The 26,119-nt window shown below is 47.1% G+C and overlaps 1 protein-coding gene across 4 annotated transcripts in view; it reads left to right on the top strand.

The window, feature by feature from the left end:
- The first annotated feature begins 430 nt into the window (after positions 1-430).
- Positions 431-26,119, top strand: part of LOC131698548 (chromodomain-helicase-DNA-binding protein 6-like) — a 38,719-nt gene continuing 13,030 nt past the window's right edge. The window contains exons 1-28 of one of the 4 annotated variants that reach the window (XM_058990643.1): positions 431-886; positions 6,667-6,726; positions 10,622-11,121; positions 13,335-13,485; positions 13,606-13,755; positions 14,704-14,769; positions 15,164-15,222; positions 15,839-15,956; positions 16,236-16,322; positions 16,604-16,738; positions 16,924-17,045; positions 17,466-17,709; positions 18,197-18,373; positions 18,736-18,879; positions 19,392-19,647; positions 20,131-20,341; positions 20,496-20,691; positions 20,851-21,015; positions 21,721-21,894; positions 22,296-22,406; positions 22,769-22,971; positions 23,513-23,712; positions 24,222-24,381; positions 24,502-24,591; positions 24,747-24,850; positions 25,049-25,157; positions 25,511-25,580; positions 26,013-26,067. In XM_058990643.1, coding sequence (XP_058846626.1) covers positions 6,700-6,726; positions 10,622-11,121; positions 13,335-13,485; positions 13,606-13,755; positions 14,704-14,769; positions 15,164-15,222; positions 15,839-15,956; positions 16,236-16,322; positions 16,604-16,738; positions 16,924-17,045; positions 17,466-17,709; positions 18,197-18,373; positions 18,736-18,879; positions 19,392-19,647; positions 20,131-20,341; positions 20,496-20,691; positions 20,851-21,015; positions 21,721-21,894; positions 22,296-22,406; positions 22,769-22,971; positions 23,513-23,712; positions 24,222-24,381; positions 24,502-24,591; positions 24,747-24,850; positions 25,049-25,157; positions 25,511-25,580; positions 26,013-26,067 — 4,084 coding nt within the window. In that variant the 5' untranslated portion in view covers positions 431-886; positions 6,667-6,699. Of the gene's footprint in view, positions 887-6,666; positions 6,727-10,621; positions 11,122-13,334; positions 13,486-13,605; positions 13,756-14,703; positions 14,770-15,163; positions 15,223-15,838; positions 15,957-16,235; positions 16,323-16,603; positions 16,739-16,923; positions 17,046-17,465; positions 17,710-18,196; positions 18,374-18,735; positions 18,880-19,391; positions 19,648-20,130; positions 20,342-20,495; positions 20,692-20,850; positions 21,016-21,714; positions 21,895-22,295; positions 22,407-22,768; positions 22,972-23,512; positions 23,713-24,221; positions 24,382-24,501; positions 24,592-24,746; positions 24,851-25,048; positions 25,158-25,510; positions 25,581-26,012; positions 26,068-26,119 lie in introns of all 4 variants that reach the window. The other 3 variants (XM_058990640.1, XM_058990641.1, XM_058990644.1) reach the window with 3 other exon arrangements.

Here is a 26,119-nt window from a genome sequence, read left to right as displayed (position 1 = left end):
GAAAATATGTATGCAAACTTGACACATGACCGGTATACCATTTCAAAGTACAGCACAGGTAAAATAAATAAAAAACACATGCAGCATCAAATGTCCATTTATGCACAAAACCGGTAGAATTGTTTGACGTGATCCTAGATCATTCTCTTCAGTTGCAGTGTAACGTGCTTAGATGTTCTGTATAGGAGAGGTGTAGGTCTGAGTGCACAATCAAACTTTGTACAGACACCAGCAGTTGCACAGCACAGTGTACTGCTTCACTCAACAGCGCACATTTCCATTGCAGAAACCAACCAACACACATTCCAGCCTCCGACATTTGTGTTTAAAACAGGAAATTTAACATCCGGGAAACGAAACATGAGCAAAGACGTGGAATGCAAACGTTCGGTTTTTTTTTTTTTTTTTTTTTTTCCTCCCAACGCTTTAATGAACAAGTAAAAGGCATTATGATTGGTGGATGCAGAGAAAGAGAATTCCCGAAGCCAGGCTTCCCGGGATGCGAAAAGCAGGCAGACGCAGACCGTTACACCTCGGAACCGCAATCTCAACGCTTACACGCACAAATGTCAGGTATTTCATAGAGTTTTTGGGTCTGCATTTTGCTAAAGTCAGCCAATCACAAAATAGATCACATCAATGCAAAACAGCGCACAATGGAGCTTGCATTGAGCACGGCTCAGACAAACCTAAAAACGGGCACTCCTTGTTTGACAGCTGTCTGCCCAATAGCCTCGCACACCAGCCTATCAGTGGTGCCGAACAGCCAATAGGAAGAAGGAAAAACCGGGGCTAATTAACGTTAGGGTGTTCTTTCAGACTGCCTGTGCTAAACTTCACCAAATAATAGCTGTTTGTATTTTGGCTGCTGCAGTAGCCATTTTAGGTAAGTACTTCTCTTAACTTTTATTTGTATTGCGTTTTCCTGTGGTTTTTCCTTCATGTCCGGTGTGTAATAGTCCATTTACAAAGTCGGTGCATCTCCCGTGAATGAACTCGGAGCTTCTTAGCCCTTATCCTGGGTTAGAAATTGCACTGGGATTTTTTACATGTTTTTTTTTTAGTGGGGCAATGATTTTTAATGCATTTTTTTCTTAGAAACTGTCATGGCGTTTTTGTTGTGTCCTTGGGAATATAAACGTTGTGTGAAGCGGGGAGGGGGTGTTGGCGCTGTGTTAGGAGGCGCAGCTTGACGGCGAGGTGCTGCTGAGGTATTGGGGTTAGTGCTGATGCCCCAGTATTAAGTTTAAGGGGGTGTTCTTCTACACGTGTAGCAGCGACCGGGATTCGAGATCAATGCGATGGCACATTCCTTGACGCGCAGATCGCGGGTGCAGGGGATGTTTGTAAAATGCTTTCTGTTTGTGCTGTATTAGAAGATGTACACATTCGAATGTGTAAATGCTACTTTTTTTATTGTACAAAGCACAGGAGGTGGTCCATCCAGGTGAGGATCTGCTTCCAGTTCCCATGCAGAACAGACAAGCACAAGTATGGGTTTAATGAATGACAAAGACTGCTCCAAACTCGCCGGGTGTACCGCTTATAACATTATCACTTTTTTTTTTCTTCGCATTTTTTAAGTAAAAGTTAAAGTCCTGCATTTTTTTCGCTGTTGCCCACTGTTCATACTTCAGCAGTTTGGGTAACATGATATGCCTCTTGATAAATTCCACTTTGCTTTGAAGAAATGCATTTTTGGGGTTTTTTCATGTATCTACCTGCCTTACCTGTTTCAAGGATGCCAGTAAGACTCCTATTGCATTGCAGTTTCATCCATTCCAGGTTTTATAATGAGCTTGATTAGACACAGTGTACAGGTAACAAGCTCAGGTGTGTCTTATTATTAAACTCGTAGCAAAAACCAGGAATGGATCAGACTGCTACACAGTGGGAGTGTTATTGCCATCCCTGCTGTGTGGAGTCCATACATGGGTGATCTGTGGGGAGACCCCCCCTGGTCCAGGACCCCTCAGGGAGCGTTGAGGACCACAGCAGCTTGCTAACCAGATGCAGTGGGCAGCAGTGTTGCTCTCCTGGCGTTCCCCCGCATGCCAGCCGCTGTGTGACCCTTGATTTAAATGCAAAGGTGGACTGGTTTCACAACGAGGACCCAAAACCCTGCAGACTCAATAAAACAGCTTGCTAAATCCAGTGGCAGCAACAAATAAGTGAGCTTCCAGCACGATACTTTGATTGCTAGGATGGGAACATGTGGCCTCCACTCAGTCACAGTGCACTGTACATCCTCTCTTATAAAACCTTATAGGAACAGGGGTGGGAATGAGTCTCTTACTGCACATCCTGTAGCAGTTTTAATCCGTTCCAGGTTTCTCTGTGAGCTTAGCACACTGAAGCTTATTAACTATACACTCTGGTGCATTACGCTTCCAGTAAAACCTGGAGTGGATCAGACTCTCCCAGCAGTGCTTATTTCCATCTCTGTGGTAATGCGTTGCACCCTAACCCAGTTCAAGCTTCTCAGAGGAATGCACTTGTTATAAACGCTCTCTGCAACAAGCTCTCCTCTTCACGAAGGTGTAGGGAGTTTGAACTCTGTGTTAAGCATGGCCAAAGTCCGGCAGGACATTATACAGCAGCAACACTCAGATTGTCATGCAATTGGGATGTTGTGATGGCTTGTTTTGCTAACAAAATGACTTTTTCATGAATGTGTGGCAGGACAGCCTGTGGTCATCTCTTAGGAAAATGCATGAATCTTTACCCCACGTTTTCATTAGATGGAGCACAGTACGTGACTCCCAGATCTGTGTGAGTCGGACGATAATGCAAAACTGAGAGACAGAATTGTCTCTGAAAACTCTGTGCAGTAGAACCGACACAGAGCAAAATTATAAAATAACCGTCTTTGCCAAAATTCTTTCTGATTTTATGAAACCCTTAATAGCGTTTACATTGATAAGAATCCCATTGCATAGCAGTTAGTGACATTTCCGGTTCTTGCAGTTAGCTAGATATAATGTACAGCTATGTAGCATTGACTAAGTATTTAAACCAGGGGTGGCTCAAACTGCTGTGCATTGTCTGGGTGCCTGCTTCATCACCAGATAGGGACTCTTGTGCTATTGACACAAGCGGTCGTGTTACAGATGAAATCTCTTTCAAAGAGCAGCAGGTTTGGAGGGAAGAAAGTAGAAGCCATGGATAACTTTCCTGGGATGGAGCCAAAGCCTGGAATGCAAAGTACAGTAGATGCAGCTACTGGAGATGAAATATCAAGTCTTCAGAGGTGTGTGTGTCTGTGTGTGCGAGTGTGTCTGTGTGAGTGTGTGTGGGTGTGTCTGTGTGTGAGTGTGTCTGTGTGTGTGAGTGTGTCAGTGTGTGTGAGTGTGTGTGTGTGTGTGAGTGTGTGTGTGTGTGTGTGAGTGTGTATATACACAGTGAAGCCGTGACTCCAGGCAGACATGCTGTACTGTACCCAGATGAGAGCCAGGGCTGCAGCGCTTCATAGAGGCTCAGACTGCAAACTTGGATTTCTTTCTGGTTTGTTCTCCCTCTTAAGGCTTATCAAAGTGGTGGCGGAAGAGCATGCATTTGTCGTGACTGTGCACGGACTGGCTGTCTGCTGCCCCTCGCGTGTGCTGCATGTCTTAATACGTCTTCCAGTGCTGTGGGGTTCTAGCAGGGAGATTGACAAGTCTGTACAGTGCACGCATATGCACAGGTTTCATCTTGAAGATGCCATCGTCCTGCTGCAACGTCACGATAACAGTACTGAGAAAGACCTCGCTGCACTGCCACACAGGAAAGCAAAATGCGTAGCAGGGTTGGCTGGTTTAAATCAAGTCGATTTAAATCATGATTGAAATCACTTGAGATTTTTTATATATATATATATATATAATTTTTATTATTTTTTTAAAATATTGTTTCATTTACTACCTATCTTATAGTTTCTCAAGAAAAAGTATGTTTTAACAATTTTTTATTAACACAAAAATCTCAAACTCTTACTCTCTATAAACTAAAACTCTTAGGGCTGTATTCTGCATTATTAACTATACACTCTGGAGCTTGCCCCTGATTCTGTGACGCATCAATGGAGTGAAGACGTAAAAATAAAATCCTGCACTGACGTGGTGTTCTGAAGACACGTCTTGCCCCGTTATAGAGCGCCTGCCCCATCATTAACATATTCACAGAAGCGATTCTGATGACAGTGCAATGGGGTCCCAAATAGACATGAACTGAGCTCTGTGTTAGACGTGCTGAAACCTGCAGGTTTATTTAGAGGTGCAATCAGAAACTTCAACAATTGAACACACTGTAAAAAGCAAAGCAGTCCTAAGTAACAGCTGCGTGTGTTTGGACTGACGCAGAAAGAGCAAATCAAAGAAAGAAAAGTAAAAGAGAAGAGTGGCTGGGATGAGAGAGGGGGATTTTCAAAATAAATAAATAAATCTGATTTAAATCAAATAAATCCGAATTTAAAAAAAAAAAAAAGCTCTCAGATCCGCAGCATTCGTGCAGAAATATTGGGCATTATAAATTCTATTTTTAAGCAGACAAAGATAACTAATTCACTAGCTTCAGTATCCTAGACTGAAACATGCATGAAGATGTGTATTTAGTACATCCGATTGTTTTACTGGTCTGTGATTCTGGGTGGAGGCATCTTTCTTAGACCTGTATTCAGAGCTCCAGTGTTGAAACACAAATAGCTTGCAGTGACATATGAACAGTCCAGTAGTTCTGTGCTTTCAAACAAACACATCTTGATGAACGCTGGCTGGATCTGAGCAGGTGTCTCCTATTAAGACATGGATAGAAGAATAGTACTGTGGGTCTAGTTGCAGAGCAGTAACAGCAGAGGGCAGCACTAGCACGGGGCAGAGCTGCACAGACCTCTGATGGAGGAGTCGGCACTGCACCGGCACACACTTACTGTAGGGAAAGGACTTGAGAAACTCTCCATGCAGCACACAGTGTCACACACTTAGGGAAAGGACTTGAGAAACTCACCATGCAGCACACAGTGTCACACACTTAGGGAAAGGACTTGAGAAACTCTCCATGCAGCACACAGTGTCACACACTTAGGGAAAGGACTTGAGAAACTCTCCATGCAGCACACAGTGTCACACACTTAGGGAAAGGACTTGAGAAACTCTCCATGCAGCACACAGTGTCACACACTTAGGGTAAGGACTTGAGAAACTCTCCATGTAACACAGTGTCACACACTTAGGGAAAGGACTTGAGAAACTCTCCATGCAGCACACAGTGTCACACACTTAGGGAAAGGACTTGAGAAACTCTCCATGCAGCACAGAGAATATGTTTTCATGCAAAGCAACAGGGTCTGGTTGTGGAAAACAATTAGGCCTAAGAACCTGTTTTTAACTCGACTTCTAGAAGGCTGCCCTCGGGGTCTTCTGCTGCACAGATGTTGTGTTCTGCAAATCCAAAACAAGGCAACCAATCAGGAGAGGTGCTCGTCCTTGTTTATTAAATTACTCAAACCTACATTGTAATTCCTGTAATGGAGAGGATGGGGGTGGGACTGCTCAGTTTTATGTATTTCACTCCAGGAGCCTCATTTCTATGTGGGGGGGGGGGGGGGGGGCACTCTCTGCTGTGCTCTGCTGTCTGCTCCATTCTCCTTGTAATCAAAGCATTTCAAATGTTCTGTGCTCATCCCTTGCAGCAGCCCTCGTTCTGTCGTAGCCCCCTCCCTAATCGGATCCATTAGCGTTGTCATGGCCTCTGTGCTGCAGTGTGTAGCCGGGATCTGGTTCAGCAATCCACAGGATATCTCGAGGTTACAGTTTCTCTCCCAGGTATTATTGGCATCACCAAGGACCCTCTGGGCACCCGCTGCCTGGAGTTCAAATCTCCATCTGCCTGGAGATGACACCGTGAGTCTCTCTTCTCCGTTGGTGGACTCTGTTCTTCTATTAGTCTGGGAGGTGATGTGTTTAATAAATAACACGTCACATAACGTCTGTCATGTTTCCACTGTGCTCACAACCGTGTCCTTCATTTACGCTGAGCACAACATGTAAACAAACAAACAACTCCATGATTAATAATAAGCAGGTAAGGAAGCTGGTGATGACGTGACCCTCGACCCCGTGGGAGGAAACCACAGCCGACCTGCCGTCGCGTCACATGAGGCTGACGGCTCAAGACGTCATGTGACTGGGTTTCCTCGTGGTGAAGACTTGTGCTTTGAGATATTGCCGTTGTACTCGGCACACAGACCTGTGCTTTGAGATATTGCCGTTGTACTCGGCACACAGCTGTGTTGTGTGATTCCTCAGCTCAGGTTTGATTGTGGGCGTCGCTCCCGCAGTCACAGTGTTAAAGGGAGTGACTTCATGCATGCAGGGTATATAAACACTGCATGCTCAATGTGTTGGGGGCCTGGTTGATGTATACTGTGGCTGCCAGCATGTGCGAGTGGGTGTAGGGTCTTCATTATGAGAATGCAGATACTGTGAAAGGGGAATGCAGGGCGATGCTGGACTGGGGGGCCTTGGCAGACCTTGTTAAATGTGTTGCATTGCAGCCTGATTACACTCACTAATGTTTTATCAGTGTGACCAGAAGACCACCAGAGCTGATCGAGCTGATCGAGCTGTTACACTTAAAGACAGAAAAGAGTCATGAAAAAAAAAAAAAAGTTATGTTTTTGTTTTCTAGATGTGAAGATTTGCCAGATCAAAAAGAGAAATCATGAAAGTTCAGAAGAAAGGAAAGCAGGTTTGTAGCGTTCCTTTTTACTATTGTTCGAGAGCTTGGTACGGGTGCCTTTTACCTGACTGGCTTATTGGGTGCATTGTGACTCTTTTGACACTATGTGATTTAAGAGAAAGACTACCTAAATGGTAGAAATGACTAATTCAACGGGGAATAGATCAGCGCTGTAGACACACATTGTGTTTGCTGATCTGCATTTTTGAGAGGTGATCTAGTCTCCATGTGGTCTGCAGATTTGAGTGAAGTCATCTTTCCTAGCCCAACATACAGCTCTGCAGGGTTGAAGGAGTTAAACATGATGAGTCCTGCATGGCAGTCTAGCCTCGTTATCATTTCCATGGATCAGTCGAGTCGGACACCTGCAGAGCTGTGCATTGTGGGAAGGGTCTTCTCTGTGAGGAGCACAATCAATCAAAGCACTGGCTGTGAACGCGCCTGCCTGCTTCAGTGTTGGGAGCAGGTGGAAACGCTTCAGCTGCAGATGGGAGTTGAGCAGAATGAAATGCAGAGACCATGAGGGGCGTGGGAGAGGGTTGGGATTGAGCTGTCGTCAGCATCCAGAAGTGATCTGGTTAAAGGATGGTTGGGTGTATCTAGGGGAGCGCTTTCATTTTTTTTTTGCCTCATATTTTTTATTTCGTTTCCTTGTCCAATCCCTGTTCTGTAATAGCGTCACCAGCTAAGACACTGTGGCTCTGTTTCCGTTCATCCCGTACTGGTGGCTCTTATCTCCGCACACATTAAACCCAGAGCAGGTCGACAAACTTGTGTTCATGGCAAACAACATGGCACTGCATTGTGCACATTGAAGGAAGCTGAGTGTATATAGTTTGCGCTTCTTTGGAGTTTCAGAAGGAGCTGTTTAAACCTGGGAATAATACTGATGTGTTTTTCAAACCGGTCTGCGTTTCCTGCTTGACCACATCTAGTCCATGTAAATACAATCCGCGCCGCCCACAGCTGATTAAACGTGCTTATGCCGGTACTCCTACAGCACCACGCGCAAAGCTGTGTGAAACAGCCCTCGCATTCCATTGTTGTGCACCAGCTTTTAATGACCAGCAATGGTATTAAAATAATCACGTTGGTGGGAGGGGGGTACTGTGGGCGGTACAAGCATCTATGTTTTTTTTCGAATACTTGCTATTTGGAGGGTTAACTGACAACCCTACTGTGCTGAAGCGGAGGGGACCAGGCTGGTGCTGTAGAGCTGAACAGGGTTTGATGATGAGAAGTGAGCTTCTCTTTTTCCACAGGGGATCTTGACTGGGACGTGTGTGTTTTCACTTGCAGCTGCTGCCTGTGTTTCTGTTTGTGGTTCAGCAGTGTGGGCTGTTCTTGCACGCTCAGTACAGTACGTCCTTCTTGGATGCAAACTGCCTGGCAGAGGGTAAGGGACAGATTCACCAAAGCGTGTGCTGCAGTGACGAAGCTGCACTGCTTTGTGCTAAAATAAGAAGAAAAAAAATAATGATTTACTAATTTAAAGACTGAACAAACAGTAACCCACTCTGCGGTACAGGGTCGCTGTGTGCATGTAAGCTGTTACTTGCTGCTGTTTCTGCTGGGCATGATTGGGTGGTCTATTCGCTTGAGCGAAACAGTGGGGATCTAAAATCTTTTTCAACATTGTAACAAGTTCTCCACAGCTCAGGCTTCTCCACAGCTCAGGTTAAACTTTTAAACAGATTTACTGATCTGATAAAACAGCCACGCAACAGAAAAGTGTCTTTTACGCATTGAAGAATCATATTGTTCCTTCAAGGTGTAAATCAAGTGTAGGATAAAATCCAGGTTCACTGAAACGGAGTGAAACGTGGCCGCTGAAGAAACCGATTGTTAACGTGTAGTTAGTTTAAAAAGACGTGTTCAGCTAAAAAGAGCCTGATCCGGGCTGTTCTCTCTGCCTTCGTCATAATCTTGCTTTGATTACAGTATTTAATTAGCGGTTTCTGCAGCTCTAACAAGGTCACCTAATTAACCAGAGGAATTTGTACAGCGAATGCATCCAGTTCTTATTTGTGTGGTACCTGCTGTATAAGAGGGCAAATCTCAACAGCTTGCTCATTCATTCTGAAGCGTTCTGTCCCCCTGGTTTAGAGCTCCTTGGGTCTGGATTTATGAATGGACTTGGTGTTGGCTATTAACAGAATGCACTCTGGGATTTGTACACATTATCGTTTTAAAATAAATGGATCCCAATAAATGTTCTTGCCAAGAGGGAAAAAAGAGTCTACAAATTAAATTAACCATTTCCCCAGACTGAATCATGAATAAAAATAATCAGATTTAAGCCCTGTTCACATTAGCCAGCTAGACCCTCCACCCCCTCAAATAGTTATATATATATATACAGTATATATATTTGCAGTTAACCATCAGCAGACTCCATTTCATCATTCTGATCGGGTCATTATCACACATTCTGCTCCGAAGCACAATGACCTGCAGATAGGATACAGTACAGTATCCTATCGGCATGGCAGATGTTTATATACTCTGGATGTGAAAATAAAACCTGTTAAAGGGGATTGAATATCAGGCTGCAGTTCCCCTCCGCGCTCCAGATAAGGTTTGGGGTCTGGGAGTAACTTACCCTCTAATTTTAACACTCGGAGAGTAAAATGTATTTTCAGGGGGTAAAACGCAACATTCCCTTGAAGTCATGAGTAATCTCGATAAGTACGGTACAATCTTTGATGGTAATGATGTAGGCATTTAAAAAGAGCCTTCCATTTTAACTGCAGTGTTACTCCTGAACTCCTGAACTGCCACGCGTGTGTTCTACAAGGCTCTTTATCGGCTCGGCGCATTTTTCAGAGGTATCACACTGACTGCAAATGAATGACGTTTCTTATATTTTAACATTAAATGCTTACACTCGGTGAACATGTTAAAACTTCAATCTGAAGCCATACAGATAAATAATAAAATAAACATATGAAGTTATAAAACCCTTTGCTTTATATACAGGAACCCCCTTTTTTTAGTGGTTGCCTCTGGCGATGGTTCCCGTTGGATCTGGACTACTCTGTGTTCACGCTTCAGCCTGCGTCGCTTCTGAATGCTCTTATTCTTACTAAGACAACAGGCCTAGCCAGAGATTGGATAATGTGTGTTGGGTTGGTTTTTCTTGTGTACAGTTTCCTAGTAACTGAAGCCCTTGTATTCTGGGAGACGTAGTTGTTACATTTTTTTTCTTTTAAACATGTTTAATCTAAGCAGCTAAGCAAGCCGAAGGTGGGAACATTGACCTAGTTACAGCTGTTGAATTCAAGCCTATTGAATTGAAACGAGTCCTGAATTGATTCCAGTCCCCTGTAGTGCTTGCAGTGTAAATACTGCAGTATGTCACAGAATCAGGAGTGTGTGTGTGTGTGCGCGCCAGCGTGTGCTTGCGTGTGTGCGCCAGTGTGTGTGTTCCGGTTCATGTTTGGTGACCAGCATGTGTGTCCTTATGAAGCTGGTCTGGTCAAATGCTCCTTGCTGTGATCACTCAGACCCACTTGAAAACGAGAGGCTGGATGCTGAGGAGTTCAACTGTTTTCAAAGTAAATGTCCTGCACTGCATCCAAGGGGCTGGTTGATCAGTTTGGGACTACAGTAAACTGGCTACAGTAATACAGGGCTGTTCTGTATCTTGGAGATCATGTACAGTAATACAGGGCTGTTCTGGGCCTTGGAGATTATGGGTGATTTGAGACCTGCAATTCTGTTTGCTTTGTTAATGCTATGGACCCACAGCCAGTTTCATTAAGATAATCAGATACTGACCCCGGTGAGATTTCACATGTTAACTGAAATGATTTAAACAAGGTCAATGAAAGCACCTCTACCGCACGTGGCACTCTTATGTATTTCTGTGTTTTCACAGCTCCGTCTTTGTCCCTCTTTCCAGATGGCCTCCTCCAAGGTATTAAAGCACACTCCAGCAGCAGCAGCCGTCTCAACTGCTGATGACCCAAGCGCACAATCCCCCTTCCCCTGCAGCCAGACCAGCCTGCAAGAGCAGCCCAGGGCCTCAGGACTGTCCAATCACTGCATGGTGCTTGCCAGGCCGGGCCTGGGTCAGGACCCCGCTCCCCCCGTGAACGGCATCGAGGACGACGGGGGAGGCAGCAGGGTGAAGAAGAAACGAAAGAAAAAAGAGATGGAGGAGCCGGGCGGGGGGGCAGCAGCGAAGGGGACGAGCCAGAAAGAACCCAAACCAAAGAAAAAGAGGGAGCCGAAAGAAGAAGGGAAGGAACCGAAAAAAGACAAGCAGCCCAAGGAGGCGAAAAAGGGCAAGGAACTGAAGCAGCAGAAAGAACCCAAGAAGACGAGGAAACCGCGGGAGACGAAGGCCCCCAAGGAGAAGAGAACGGCCACAAGCCCAAAGACCAGGGGCCGGAAACCCAGGTAGGTGCAGCAGGGAGCAGCTCCGGCCGTGCCCGCGAGCACATGCAGAGAGCCAGCAAGCCCGGACTCCATACTCTCATGAGTGCGAGCCATCACTTCCAGTGAAATAGAGGAAGAGGCTGAATGCTAGTTCTTGAAGGACAGTCTGTGCAGTGATACTGTGTAGAGGAGGGACCCGATCGTGGGAAATGAGTTTTAAATTATTTTACAATGTAGGCTCGGTGGTCCAGTGGGTAAAGAAAATGGCTTGATACTGGGAGGCCCCCAGTTCAATTCCTTGCTCAGACTCACTGTGTGGGACCCTGAGCAAGTCACTGAACCTCCTTGTGCTCCGTCCTTCGGATGAGCTGTAAAACAAACGAGGTCCTCGTGTAAGAGACTCTACAGCAGAAATTGGTAATGCATAGTTCACCCCCTAGTCTCTGTGAGTCACTTTGGATGAAAGCGTGTGCTAAATGACTAATTAGTAATAATTAATAATAATAATTCCTGGTGCTGTGGTTCCAGCTCCTGCTAGTAAATGAATAGCACTAATAATTAACTCCGATGCTGGTGTGTTGGTGTCAGCGATCCAGAGATAATTTGGAGATGTGTAATTTAGTCTAGATGCCCTATGGAGTTGTACAATTACTCTTTTTTTTTTTTTCTTCATGATTTTAATTGTGTGTGGGCTACTCCATGATTTTCTTTTTCAACTCCTATTGTCTATTAAATAATCATTTTCTTTTACTAAATGATTACAGAGTTCTCCAGAGGTGAGGGACTTTAAGTACATGCTTTTTTATTTTATAAAAATGTTTTTTTAGCAGCTAATGAAGTGCTTGTGTATACTCTGCAAGCAAAACATACTTCACATAACTGACACGAAGAAACTAGCAGCCTCCCGGGGTGTGAGAGGAGTGGTGCTGCATTAGAGCTGAAACGATCCTTCCGTTAGTCGCACTGGAATCGTCACACTTCACACAATGCTGCAGAATTACATTCTAGAGCAGAGCGGAGTTTCCAGTACATTCTAGAGCTGAGCGGAGTTTCTAATACATTCTAGAGCTGAGCAGAGTTTCCAGTACATTCTAGAGCTGAGCGGAGTTTCCAGTACATTCTAGAGCTGAGCGGAGTTTCAAGTTAAGCAGGAAGATGGGAATACAGAAAGGTTTTAAAATAGATGTGATTCTGTAGCAGGGATGCTGTTGGTAGTCCTGTATTCCAGTCTAGCAGATTGAATGTAGATGTGATTCTGTAGCAGGGATGCTGTTAGTAGTCCTGTATTCCAGTCTAGCAGATTGAATGTAGATGTGATTCTGTAGCAGGGATGCTGTTAGTAGTCCTGTATTCCAGTCTAGCAGATTGAATGTAGATGTGATTCTGTAGCAGGGATGCTGTTGGTAGTCCTGTATTCCAGTCTATCAGATTGAATGTAGATGTGATTCTGTAGCAGGGATGCTGTTGGTAGTTCTGTATTCCAGTCTATCAGATTGAATGTAGATGTGATTCTGTAGCAGGGATGCAGTCAGTAGTCCTGTATTCCAGTCTATCAGATTGAATGTAGATGTGATTCTGTAGCAGAGATGCTGTTGGTAGTTCTGTATTCCAGTCTATCAGATTGAATGTAGATGTGATTCTGTAGCAGGGATGCTGTCAGTAGTCCTGTATTCCAGTCTAGCAGATTGAATGTAGATGTGATTCTGTAGCAGGGATGCAGTCAGTAGTCCTGTATTCCAGTCTATCAGATTGAATGTAGATGTGATTCTGTAGCAGGGATGCTGTTGGTAGTCCTGTATTCCAGTCTAGCAGATTGAATGTAGATGTGATTCTGTAGCAGGGATGCTGTTGGTAGTCCTGTATTCCAGTCTATCAGATTGAATGTAGATGTGATTCTGTAGCAGGGATGCAGTCAGTAGTCCTGTATTCCAGTCTAGCAGATTGAATGTAGATGTGATTCTGTAGCAGGGATGCAGTCAGTAGTCCTGTATTCCAGTCTATCAGATTGAATGTAGATGTGATTCTGTAGCAGGGATGCTGTTGGTAGTCCTGTATTCCAGTCTATCAGATTGAATGTAGATGTGATTCTGTAGCAGGGATGCTGTCAGTAGTCCTGTATTCCAGTCTAGCAGATTGAATGTAGATGTGATTCTGTAGCAGGGATGCTGTCAGTAGTCCTGTATTCCAGTCTTGCAGATTGACTATGATGAGGGTAATTTCTGTTTTTTCTTCAGTAAAGATCAGGGCCAAACTCCCGTGGAGAAGAAGAAGAAGGGGAAGAGGAAAAGCGAGACCCCTGTGGACTCCTTGGATTCTGACGAGAACATTTCTCTGGCTGCCCACGTCCCAAGTGCAGAGGAGACCACTGATTCCACAGACGGGCAGGTGAGACTTGAGGCTGCGGAAGTTTAAATAAATAACACGGCATGCAGATGTCCTACAAAGCCAAGTGCACATGTTACAAACAAACGTACGCACAGCACTGCAGCAGCTTTCTGTTTGCAGAAGCGCCGCTCGGGCCGGCAGGTGAAGAGGAGGAAGTATAACGAGGATCTGGATTTCAAAGTGGTCGACGACGATGGAGAAACGATCGCTGTGCTGGGAACAGGGAGAATACCGGCTCTGTCTTCATCCACACTGGCGTGGCAATCCGAGGTAGGAGAATACACACACACACACACACCTCCCACGCGCGCGCACACACACACACACACGCACACATATACACACACCTCGCACGCGCGCACACACACCTCTCATTGAACACACACACACTCTCACACCTTGCACACATACTCATACACACATCTCACACACACACACCTCATTGAACACACACACACACACTCACACCTTGCACACATACTCATACACACACACCTCGCATGCGCGCACACACACCTCACACATACATACACACACACCTTGCACGCACACACACACAAACACCTCACACACACACTTCGCACGCGTGCACACACCTCACGCACACACACACACACACACACATATACACACACACACACCTTGCACGCGCACACACACACACACACACACTCACACCTTGCACACATACTCATACACACACACACACCTTATTATTATTATTATTATTTGTTTATTTAGCAGACGCCTTTATCCAAGGCGACTTACAGAGACTAGGGTGTGTGAACTATGCATCAGCTGCAGAGTCACTTACAACTACGTCTCACCCGAAAGACGGAGCACAAGGAGGTTAAGTGACTTGCTCAGGGTCACACAATGAGTCAGTGGCTGAGGTGGGATTTGAACCAGGGACCTCCTGGTTACAAGCCCATTTCTTTAACCACTGGACCACACAGCCTCCTTATTGAACACACACACCTCATACACACAAACACCCATGGGGTACTTCCTTCAGTCTGCTTTGTAATGCTTGGAATGATGGCAGTGGGTCTGCACGGTGTTTCAGGCATGTGCAGGCCAGGCCAGGGTTAGGGAGGGGAATGATTGTCCTCAATGCTGGAAGGACCTCAGCCTTTGGGGTCCTACATACAGGTTCATGCAGCTGCACCTTGATTTAAACACAGAGGAACCCGTGTTTGCATTTTATTTGAATTCCAGGAGCCCCCGGAAGATGAAGCCAACATCATTGAGAGGATCCTGTCGTCTCGCTGGGTGAATTATGAGGTACGGCTGAAGAGGATGTTGTTCTTGTTCTTGTGAGGTCAGAGCGAACAAGCACAGTTTGTCTTTAAGGTTTAAGGTAATCCAAAGCTCCATGAGAAAGCCTCTCATTATATTAAGGGCATCCGGACAGGTACCTGCACGGCGTTGCTGTGGATCCCTTTGATTTCCAGTGTTTTTATTTTCACTTTGTCTCAGACCTAACGCCACCACTATTCTTTCTAATGACTGTGGCTCCGCCCTGATTGGATGAGGTGAGGCAGCCATGTTTCTGCACAGTATTGCTGAGAGATTTCATTGGAACTAATTCTAGCTTTGTTGTTCTCTCCTTGAGTGCTGTGTACCGGTGACTGAGGTAATGAAAAGAACTGAGGTATAAAGTGTGTTTCTGTTTCAGACTTCTCCTGGTGAGCCGATCCTGGAGGCTGAAGAGTTCTACGTCAAGTACAGGAATTTGTAAGTGTGTTCATGTAGGCATCGCAGAGTGATCTGGAATGCCTCCGCTCCAGGTGACTCGCGTTGCAGTGCTGTTGAATGTAGGTGTAATGCCTGTCGTTGGAGGGACGCTTCTCATTGTCACAATGACCCTTCTTGAGGTCCACACCCTTCTCACAAACACCTTCCCCACACTCCTCAGGGCTGCTCGTTTTCATTAAGCATCAGGCAATTTAACAATTGCTTTCGTTGTTAAAGTGTGATCTTAAACAGCATGAAGTTGATTATTCGGAGAGCATGTGGTCTTAGTGTTCATCCCGAGGTCTCTATCGGCCTGCCTGTCCCGTTCACAGCTCCCACCTGCACTGTAAGGGTCTTAGTGTTCATCCCGAGGTCTCTACCGGCCTGCCTGTCCTGTTCACTGCTCCCACCTGCACTGTAAGGGTCTTAGTGTTCATCCCGAGGTCTCTACCAGCCTGCCTGTCCCGTTCACAGCTCCCACCTGCACTGTAAGGGTCTTAGTGTTCATCCCGAGGTCTCTACCAGCCTGCCTGTCCCGTTCACAGCTCATACCTGCACTGTAAGGGTCTTAGTGTTCATCCTGAGGTCCCTAACAGCCTGCCTGTCCCGTTCACAGCTCATACCTGCACTGTAAGTGGGCCACGCTTGAAGAGCTGGAGAAGGACCCCAGGATCAGTCAGAAAATCAAGCGCTTCAGGAACAAACAGGCACAAATGAAACACATTTTCACAGAGGTGAGAGGAACCGCTTTCGTCCTGTGTGTTTTTTTGGTTCTCAGCTTTGGAACTTTGTGTCTGCTCTGTATTGATACACTCAGTCAGGTACATTTGAAGGTGTTTTAACATGTTCATTCGGAGGTGCACATGTCATGTGCATGCTTTCTCCTGATGCACATGTGTGTGATGAACCAGTGAGGCGCTCCACCTCTGTGCACCAGCACTAGGGCTGCAGTTTCACAATCCCCCAGACAGTGCAAAGGAGCACAGCTGTAGTTGCCTTTCTCTTGGTTGCAGCCGGACGAGGACCTGTTCAATCCAGACTACATTGAAGTGGACAGAGTGCTGGAAGTCGCCCACACTAAGGATACAGAGACTGGGGAGGTAGGTGTGGAAATCTGCAGGCTCTTCGTTTAGTCATTAGGATTTCATTTAAGCCAGGATCTAAAGGTGAGACTTTTTTCATGGGACTGTATATGTGAGATGTCAGAACAAATAGGATTGTGATATTCTGCCTAATAAGATAGAGGTATATAATCTGTACATCTGACTCTGCCATGGAAACCTGGTTTGTGTTGTGTTTAATGTGGATGGGTAATCTGGATTCTCGTGTGTGTGTGTGTGTGTGTGTGTGTGTGTGTGTGCGCACGCTCTTGACTCTCCAGGAGGTTACCCATTATTTGGTGAAGTGGTGCTCCCTGTCCTATGAAGAGAGTACCTGGGAGTTACAGGAGGACGTGGATCCTGGGAAAATCAAAGAGTTTGAGGACATCCAGAAGATCCCTGCCATAAAGCACATGGTAGGAGCCTATACGTGTGACCCAGTTCAGTTCACATTGTAGCTGTGCGGAAATGGTGTTTGTTATTAATTCATACGCATCCAGCACGTTACACGCGTGTGCGTGTTGCATTGTGAAGAGAAATGAAACGGGCTTCAAGTGAATGTGCACTGCAGCGGAGCTCATTGGGAACATCCTTGTTACAGGAGCGCCCGGCCGCGGACACCTGGCAGAAGCTGGAGCGCTCGCGGGATTACAGGAACGCCAATGAGCTGCGCGAGTACCAGCTGGAGGGGATGAACTGGCTGCTGTTCAACTGGTACAACAGGTACAGCAACACATGGGGGGAGGGAGTGCTGGCAGCACAGGAATATGCAGCTGGAGGAGCGGGGCGGATCACTAGCACTCGCCATTGTGGCTTTCAACTTTCCAATCATTGGCTTTGCATAAGACTGCTGTGCAGTATTACAGGTAACAGAGAAGCAGGAAAAAAATAAAATAAATAACACTTCATTAATGAAACATTTGCTGAGATTAACTGGCAGAAATATGTTGGTATAAAGTTTTTATTGGACTGTAGCATAGCGTTAAAACGCTGTGATTCTCTGAGGAATGCTTCACCTCCTCTTCGTAAAACCCCCCTTTAACCAGATGCCATCTCCAAAGCTTGTGCTCTAGTCTTGCATACTGGTCAAAGCAGACCGATACGTATTCAGATGTGCTTGATCGAAAGTGTCTTGCTCTTCAGAAAGAACTGCATCCTGGCGGATGAGATGGGCTTGGGGAAGACCATCCAGTCCATCACGTTCCTCTACGAAATATTCCTGCTGGGGATCCGGGGGCCGTTCCTCATCATCGCGCCCCTGTCCACCATCACCAACTGGGAGCGCGAGTTCCGCACCTGGACTGAGATGAATGCCATCGTCTACCACGGCAGCCAGATCAGCAGGCAGATGATCCAGCAGTATGAGATGCTGTATAAGGATGAGCAGGTAAGCGCCCTGCTTCACACGGCACCCCCCGGCAGCAGCGCCAGTATTACACTGTCAAGGCATTGGGCTCGCTGGCGTCTGCTTCGTCTTTGCACTCTTTGTTAAAACCTGTTTTTTGACCTCCTTGTAATTTTTAGTAGTAGGTTGTTCTTTTCACCTGCAGGTCTTGCTGTTTTTTTTTTTTTTTTTAATACTTAAACCACTGTTCTAATCAGTAGAATGTAGATCAGCATGTTTTCATGGTCTACATTATTTTGTATTCTTAAAATCCTCAGCATTTAAGTAAGACTAATATAATTCATCCGTAACTTCTCAACGCTCCTTCGTAACTTCTTAGGTGAAACTAAGCCAAGGAGACAGAAGTTGTAGCTTGTGCATTGGTTGATTTTTAAATGATCATGCTTGCACGTTTGACCCCGTGTGGAATGCTCTTGAAAGGCGGTTGGTTGAGGTGGGAGTCACGTCTGCTGCCCCTCCTTCTCTGCAGGCTAACCCCGTCCCGGGTTTGTTCAAGTTCCACGGGGTCATCACCACCTTCGAGATGATCCTGGCTGACTGCCCGGAGCTCAAGAAGATCCACTGGCGCTGCGTGGTGATCGACGAGGCTCACCGCCTCAAGAACAGGAACTGCAAGCTGCTGGAAGGGCTCAAACTCATGAACCTGGTCAGGACCCAAACCCTTTGCACTTTAAAAAAAACTGATGAGGCTTCTGGCTTTCAGGAGTAAAGACTTTTTACTGTTACCTGAGTTTTCTGTTGCATGGTTTTTTTAAGGGGGTGTCATTGTTTAAACGCCGTGGTTGGAACTTTTAAACTTTGTTGTCATTTGAAGAGTTTGTTTTTGAATTGCTTAGTAAATGTGGAGCGCTGTTTCAGCAGTATGGAGCTTATTCACACCCTTGACTGTTTAGTCTTACTTTTTCGTTGGGTGAGATGGTGCTTCTTGTTAGTGCGTTCGTGCTTCACAATGGCTCAGTTGAAAAGTCTCTTTCGTGTTGAGTTCTAGATGATTTCTCCGCTCTGCAGGAACATAAAGTGCTGCTGACTGGCACCCCGCTACAGAACTCTGTGGAGGAGCTCTTCAGTCTCTTGAACTTCCTGGAGCCCGTGCAGTTTCCCTCGGAAAGCACCTTCCTGGACGAGTTTGGAGATCTCAAAACAGAGGAACAGGTGAGAGAGAGGGGAGGCCAGGGCCAAGAAACTTCATTCCTTCTTGGCAATTCCAGAGCTAAGGCAGCTTTTTCACCTGGATTTTACTCCTGCACTTACAAATCACGTTTTACAAATCAGCCAATCACAATCTCGTTATAACTCTAGCATGTCTTATCCCGAGCTATTCCATGCATACAAAACAAAAGCAAATACAGATTTAGTAATTCCCAAGTGGAGCGCTATCTCCGGTTTTGCGATGACTCTTATTGTAGAAGAGATTTTATTTTGCACGGTTAGAGCAGCCAGATTTGCCTCACAGTTCTCTCACCTTGAACTTAACAAGATAACTCCTCATCTACAGTAAGAGTCGACACACACACTTTAAACCCTTCTCCGAGCTCCTAGATGTTCACGTGTCCTAGCAATGCTAATCCCGCTGTAGAAACTCGCTGTGTTAGTTATTTCCTCGCCCCTTTCTCTCTGCTCACCGTGTGTTCGCTGTTTCCTGGCCCCTTTTCTTTCTGCTCCAGGTGAAGAAGCTGCAGGCCCTCCTGAAGCCCATGATGCTGCGCAGGCTGAAGGACGATGTGGAGAAGAACCTGGCCCCGAAGGAGGAGACCATCATCGAGGTGGAGCTCACCAACATCCAGAAGAAATACTACCGAGCCATCCTGGAGAAGAACTTCACTTTCCTGGCCAAGGGAGCCAACCAGCACAACATGCCCAACCTCATCAACACCATGATGGAGCTGCGCAAGTGCTGTAACCACCCCTACCTGATAACCGGTGGGTAGCGGGACCGACACCAGACCAGACGCCATGTCTCCACCTTGTTCTAATCGTGTGTTTTAAACTTAACGTTTCGTTTCTGAAGAGCTTTGTGTGCAGAAGTATTCACTTTGATACATGCCCTTCTTGACTTTAGAATAGTAAATCCACGCTTGTAGCCCAAGCTGCAGTATAGTGCTATTAATTATTTACTTAATCCAAAACATAAAGTCGGTTTCAATTTCCTTATCCAGTTGCTAGCCTAATCCCTTCTATCAAGAGAAATTGAAAGGTAGCACACACAGTCAAGCAAGTTTACTTACCTCTCATTTACTGAAGCCGTGGGGATTGTCCTGAACTTGGATAGCTAGGAGCAGGCTGCTCTCTTGCAGCATGTTCTGGTAAACCTGGCTGCGTCCAGGCTGTCTCGGGAGCACGCTGCAGTCACATGCTGGGAACACGGAGCCTGACTCTGTGATGATTCTTTGTTGTGTCCCCCAGGTGCGGAGGAGAAGATCCTGGAGGATTTCCGGAAGAACCACAGCCCGGAAGCCTGGGACTTCCAGCTGCAGGCCATGATCCAGGCAGCGGGGAAGCTGGTGCTCATCAACAAGCTGCTGCCCAAGCTGATTGCCGGCGGACACAAGGTGCTCATCTTCTCTCAGATGGTGCGCTGCCTGGACATCCTGGAGGACTACCTCATCCAGAGACGGTAGGGGGCGGGATCAGAGCCAACAAAGCCATTCCATTAATCTTACCTCATCAGCTGCACAACTGCACGCTTGAGACTTGCATAGTGAATGGAAATGCACAGGGCATGCCTGTTTGTTTGTTTGGTGGCTCAGGAGTTTCTAACCTCATTTCAGGTACACCTATGAGCGCATCGACGGGAGAGTTCGAGGGAACCTGCGCCAGGCCGCTATCGATCGGTTCTGCAAAGTGGATTCGGACCGGTTCGTATTTCTGCTGTGCACGAGAGCAGGGGGCCTCGGCATCAACCTGACTGCTGCTGACACCTGCATCATCTTCGACTCGGATTGGAACCCACAGAACGACCTGCAGGTGAGCTCTCTTACACGGCTACCATTCCGAATACAAGCCCCGGGTGACTGCTGGGTTCCAGGGCTTGTTTAGCAGCTCCAGTATGTTCTGCTGCTTCACTGTATCTTGGCAGGTCAGTTCTCTCTTTTCTTAAACCTCTTGCCTCCTCTGATCCCGCAGGCTCAGGCCCGCTGCCACAGAATAGGCCAGAGCAAAGCGGTCAAGGTGTATCGCCTGATCACCAGGAACTCCTACGAGAGGGAGATGTTTGACAAAGCCAGCCTGAAGCTCGGGCTGGACAAAGCAGTGCTGCAGGACATCAACAAAAAGGGAAGCACCAACGGGGTGAGTGGTGTCCCATGGCCGTTTAAAACGTGCAGTGCCCCCTGACACCGATGTGACAACCTGCTTTATTCATACCTCTTTAACTGTGTATTATAAAAGAGATAGCATAGCGTGCTATGTGAGGTAGAAGCTCATTTTAATCTACTGCTGTGAGTGGGGTATAAGCTTGTATTGCATAGCACCCTGTTCAATAGCACCCATACAATATTCTATAGGTAATGAGGTGTGCCCTAGTCCGGCAATGTAGAACCGCCCGGTTCAAAGTGGAGTGGAGTGGAGTGGAAGGGCCAGCTCTGCCTTCCCCATGCTGTTAGACCCCGCCCCCCGGTGCTGTTAGACCCCGCCCCCCGGTGCTGTTAGACCCCGCCCCCGGTGCTGTTAGACCCCGCCCCCGGTGCTGTTAGACCCCGCCCCCGGTGCTGTTAGACCCCGCCCCCGGTGCTGTTAGACCCCGCCCCCGGTGCTGTTAGACCCCGCCCCCGGTGCTGTTAGACCCCGCCCCCGGTGCTGTTAGACCCCGCCCCCGGTGCTGTTAGACCCCGCCCCCGGTGCTGTTAGACCCCGCCCCCGGTGCTGTTAGACCCCGCCCCCCGGTGCTGTTAGACCCCGCCCCCGGTGCTGTTAGACCCCGCCCCCGGTGCTGTTAGACCCCGCCCCCGGTGCTGTTAGACCCTGCGCTCACTCGCTCTGCTGTTGCAGGTGCAGCAGCTGTCCAAGATGGAGGTGGAGGACCTCCTGCGCAAGGGGGCGTACGGAGCCCTAATGGACGAGGAGGACGAGGGCTCCAAGTTCTGTGAGGAAGACATCGACCAGATCCTGCAGCGCCGAACACGGACCATCACCATCCAGACCGAGGGCAAGGGATCCACCTTCGCCAAGGTAGACAGAGCAGCACACCTGCACCGGGCCGGGCAAGGACCCCGTCGCAGTCGTCCTCACACCTGCCTGATGCATTATTATTTTTGTGAAAGTTTAATAAAAATGTCAATGTTGAAAATAACCAAGTAAACCACTTGGAAGGTTAAACGTAAGTAGTGTGTTGCTTGTAATGTGAGATGAACAAATTGCACTTTGTACAGTACCCTGATGAATGTGACCCTCTGGTTCTTTACAGTGAGGGCTCTTCATGCAGGAAGTGGCAGATTCTCAGGGGCACTGACAACGAGTCGTAACGTTTTCACCAGATTCACTTCTCTGAATTGAAAGGCTGTTCTTGTGGTTTGTGGTTCTTTGTGGTTTGTGGGGTGACAGCGCTGATACCTTTTGGTCTTCTCTTGCAGGCAAGCTTTGTATCTTCAGGAAACAGAACTGACATTTCTTTAGACGACCCCAACTTTTGGCAGAAGTGGGCGAAAATAGCAGAGCTGGAACTGGATTCCAAAGATGAAAAGGTAAGGTCTGGAAATGATTACAGAACCACATTGTGTACAACTCAAGCCTCTGAAGAGCCAGCTGCAGCCGTATGCACGGTATCATCTCTGTGTGCACTGTATCATGTCTGCATGCACCGTGCTGTTCTGTATCATGTCTGTGTGCACCGTGCTCTTCTGTGTCATCTCTGTGTGCAGCACTCTGCTCATTTAACAGATATGGCTCATCCTTTTCATTTCTATTACATCTAGCACAATACTGAAGCTGCTTTCTTTTGAATGGATTTTAAAGCACCGCAATAATGGCAAAGCCTTCCATTGTATATTGATGCGTGCATCCTGCAGAGACCAATGTGCTGCTTGTGTTTTGTCTCCCCCTGCAGGAGAGCTTGGTGATCGACACCCCGCGTGTGCGGAAGCAGACCCGGCACTACAACTCCTTCGAGGACGACGAGCTGATGGAGTTCTCCGAGCTGGAGAGCGACTCCGAGGACCGGCCTTCCCGAACACGCCGCCTGAACGAGAGGCACCGCCGTTACATGCGGGCCGAGTGCTTCCGGGTCGAGAAGAATCTGCTCATATTCGGGTGGGTCTGGGAGCAGATACGAGCAGAACAGCAGGAGAACGTTAGCACACAGATACTAGCTGTCTTTAAATAGGAACCAAAAGAAATGTCCAGGACCAGTCAGTGCCATCTGGTGGCTGAATGTTTTAACTGCAAGTCCTCAAACTCCCAGCATGTCGGGCCGCTCTGTGCACCTCATTGTAACACAGGGAGACGGTTGACCTCATTGTAACACAGGGAGACGGCTGACCTCGCTGTAACACAGGGAGACGGTTGACCTCATTGTAACACAGGGAGACGGTTGACCTCGTAACACAGGGAGACGGCTGATCTCATTGTAACACAGGGAGACTGTTGACCTCGTTGTAACACAGGGAGACGGTTGACCTCGTTGTAACACAGGGAGACGGTTTAAAGTCATTCTGAATAGGTCAGCAGGTTCTCTTCACAAAGCTAGCCCTCGTTGAGAAGCCCCCGAGGGCCCTTGCAATGAGGAGGACTCTGCTCAGCTCTGGGGAGGACGTGGTTTCAGTGTGTGTTTGCTCTGTGTGGTTTGCTGCAGCTGGGGCCGCTGGAAGGACATCCTGACCCACGGCAGGTTCAAGTGGCACTTGGTGGAGAAGGACATGGAGCTGATCTGCCGGGCTCTACTGGTCTACTGTGTCAAACACTACAAAGGAGATGAGAAGATCAAGAGCTTCATCTGGGACCTCATCACCCCCACCAAGGACGGGCACAGCCAGGACCTGCAGAACCACTCTGGTAGAATTGATTGACTTATATATAGATGGATGGATAGATAGATTTATTTCTAATCACCCTGCATATATGTGTGTGTGTGTGTGTGTGTGTGTATATATATATATATATATATATGTATATATAATATATCAGCATGTCGGGCTGCTCCACGCACCTCAAACAGTAACATATATAGTATGTATTATTATTGAAGCAAAAAACAAAGCACGCGTTTCGACAGTGTGTCTTCATCATGTGTTGAAGCAATTGTTAATCAAAAAACAGATTTCTTGTATATGATGGACACCAACCAATCCAATAGTTAAACCATTAACTGGATAATATCCATAGACATTATTTAAAGTTACAGATGACAATTTTCACCTGTCATTCATTCATTGAAAATGGTTTTAGAATCAATTGTTAATCAACCGTACAGATGGGAAGACATTGGAATGTGATTCTCAACCCCGGCCACCTTGACGATTCAAAGATGAATGACCTCATTACTGTCATGCTGTGCTCCCCAGGCTTGTCAGCGCCGGTTCCCAGGGGGAGGAAGGGGAAGAAGCTGAAGAACCCGATGTCCCTGCCGGAGATAAAGAGCGCAGACTGGCTGGTCAGCTGCAACCCCGAGATCCTCCTTCACGACGACAGCTACAAGAAGCACCTCAAACAACACTGCAACAAGTGAGACCGTGGGCTGTGTGGACCCCTGCATGCTGCCGTTCCCGCACTGTACTGATGACTGTGTGTGCATGCTGCTTATACCCATGATACTGAGAGCCTGTGTGTGTTTGCTGTGCACAGGGTTCTGCTTCGAGTGAGGATGCTGTACTACCTGAAGGCGGAGGTGCTGGGAGAGGCGGCTGTCAAAGCTTTAGAGGGCATTCACAGCCGGTAACCAAACACACAGTATTATCATTGTTCCTGTTTCTCTGCATTGGCTTTGTGAGTGTGAGCCGGCAAATAGGGAGGCTGCTCAGTGAACCCTCTCTTTCTCTCTCTCTCTCGTTCTCTCTCTCTCTCTCTCTCTCTCTCTCCCCCTGCCGCAGCGACCTGGACGTGCTGCTCCCTGATATTGACTACCTGGAGATTCCAGCGGAGTGGTGGGATGGGGACGCTGATAAATCTCTGCTCTTAGGCGTCCACAAGCATGGTGAGAGCCGTTCAGGACTGCAGTGTTACCTGCGAGAAAACTCAGCATGTACTCCTGTGTTTCAAGTCCTCACTTTTGAGGTTGTTGATGGGCTCCTGTGTTTCCAGTCCTCTCTCTTGAGGTTGTTGATGGGCTCCTTTGTAGTCCTCTCTCTCTTGAGGTTGTTGATGGGCTCCTGTGTTGCTCTGTCTCCCTCAGGGTATGAACGGTACCATGCCATGCGGACAGACCCCAAGCTGTGCTTCCTGGAGAGGGTGGGGATGCCTGATGAAATGGAGCAGGGGGTGGCAGACGTGCTCAGTGAGAGGTAGGGCAGCTCCCACTCTGATCAGCAGCAGAGTTAACTTCACCTGGCACCCTGGGATCAAAGCTGCATAGTGGTCGTGTTTAACAAGTCCATTTGAATGAGGTTTGCGTCACCCATTCTATGAGCTTTGATTAGCCACATTGTATAGCTAACAAACTCAGATGTGTCTTATTAAACTCGTAGAAACCAGGAATGGATCAAAGTGCTATGCAATGGGAGTCTGATTTCCATCTCTGTACATCAGTTTAGAGAATGTTTATAACTTGTTATAAGTAATGGGTGAGGAGGAGACAGCATCTGATCTAGACAGTCAAGTATAGATTTTCTGATTTGCTTGTTTTGTTTTCCTTCAGGAGCGACACAAGTAAAGAAGATGATTTGGTCAACAAGGAGGCTGTGGATTGCGATAAAGACTTGGCTGAAGTAAGTTTTATTTCACATTGAAGATGTCAGTACAGCTCCAGGTTCCCATCCCTTTGTCTTCAGTTTGTTTCGTGGAATGCTGTTCGAGCCCCCTGTGGTGGGAATGGTGCTGTGTCCGGCGCTCACACTGGTGACAGTCCCTGCTGGTAAAGAAGTGGGTTAAAGGCGGTTGTCACCGGGTGTAGTGTGGGTCGGAGTGCCATCGCTGCTAATCTTCCAGAGGTTCAGTCTTTCAGAGAGAAGAGGAGAAGTCGTGTTAAATAACATGAGCTTGGTGAAATGCTGTTAGTGTTAGCATGGGACATGACGTGCCGGGACTCTGGCATGATGATAAGTAAACCGCATTCCCTTTTTGCATTATTCATTCTCCAACGCAGTGACTGCACTCTGAAGCACGTCTCATCTTCATTTGTATTTGTTGTTTTTGTGTAGGAGGAAGCTGTCGTCTGTAACGAAGCAAAAGACAAAGTAGAAAACGTCACTGCGGGTGAGTGAGCTGCTCCTCCTTCTGCACTGTCAAAGTGAATCCTGTGATTGGC

This window comes from Acipenser ruthenus, chromosome 18 (assembly GCF_902713425.1).
Source record: "Acipenser ruthenus chromosome 18, fAciRut3.2 maternal haplotype, whole genome shotgun sequence".
In the NCBI taxonomy this organism is placed as follows: domain Eukaryota; kingdom Metazoa; phylum Chordata; class Actinopteri; order Acipenseriformes; family Acipenseridae; genus Acipenser; species Acipenser ruthenus.
The sequence above is the reverse complement of the archived record's forward strand: the minus strand, read 5'-3'. Positions and strand labels throughout refer to the sequence as shown.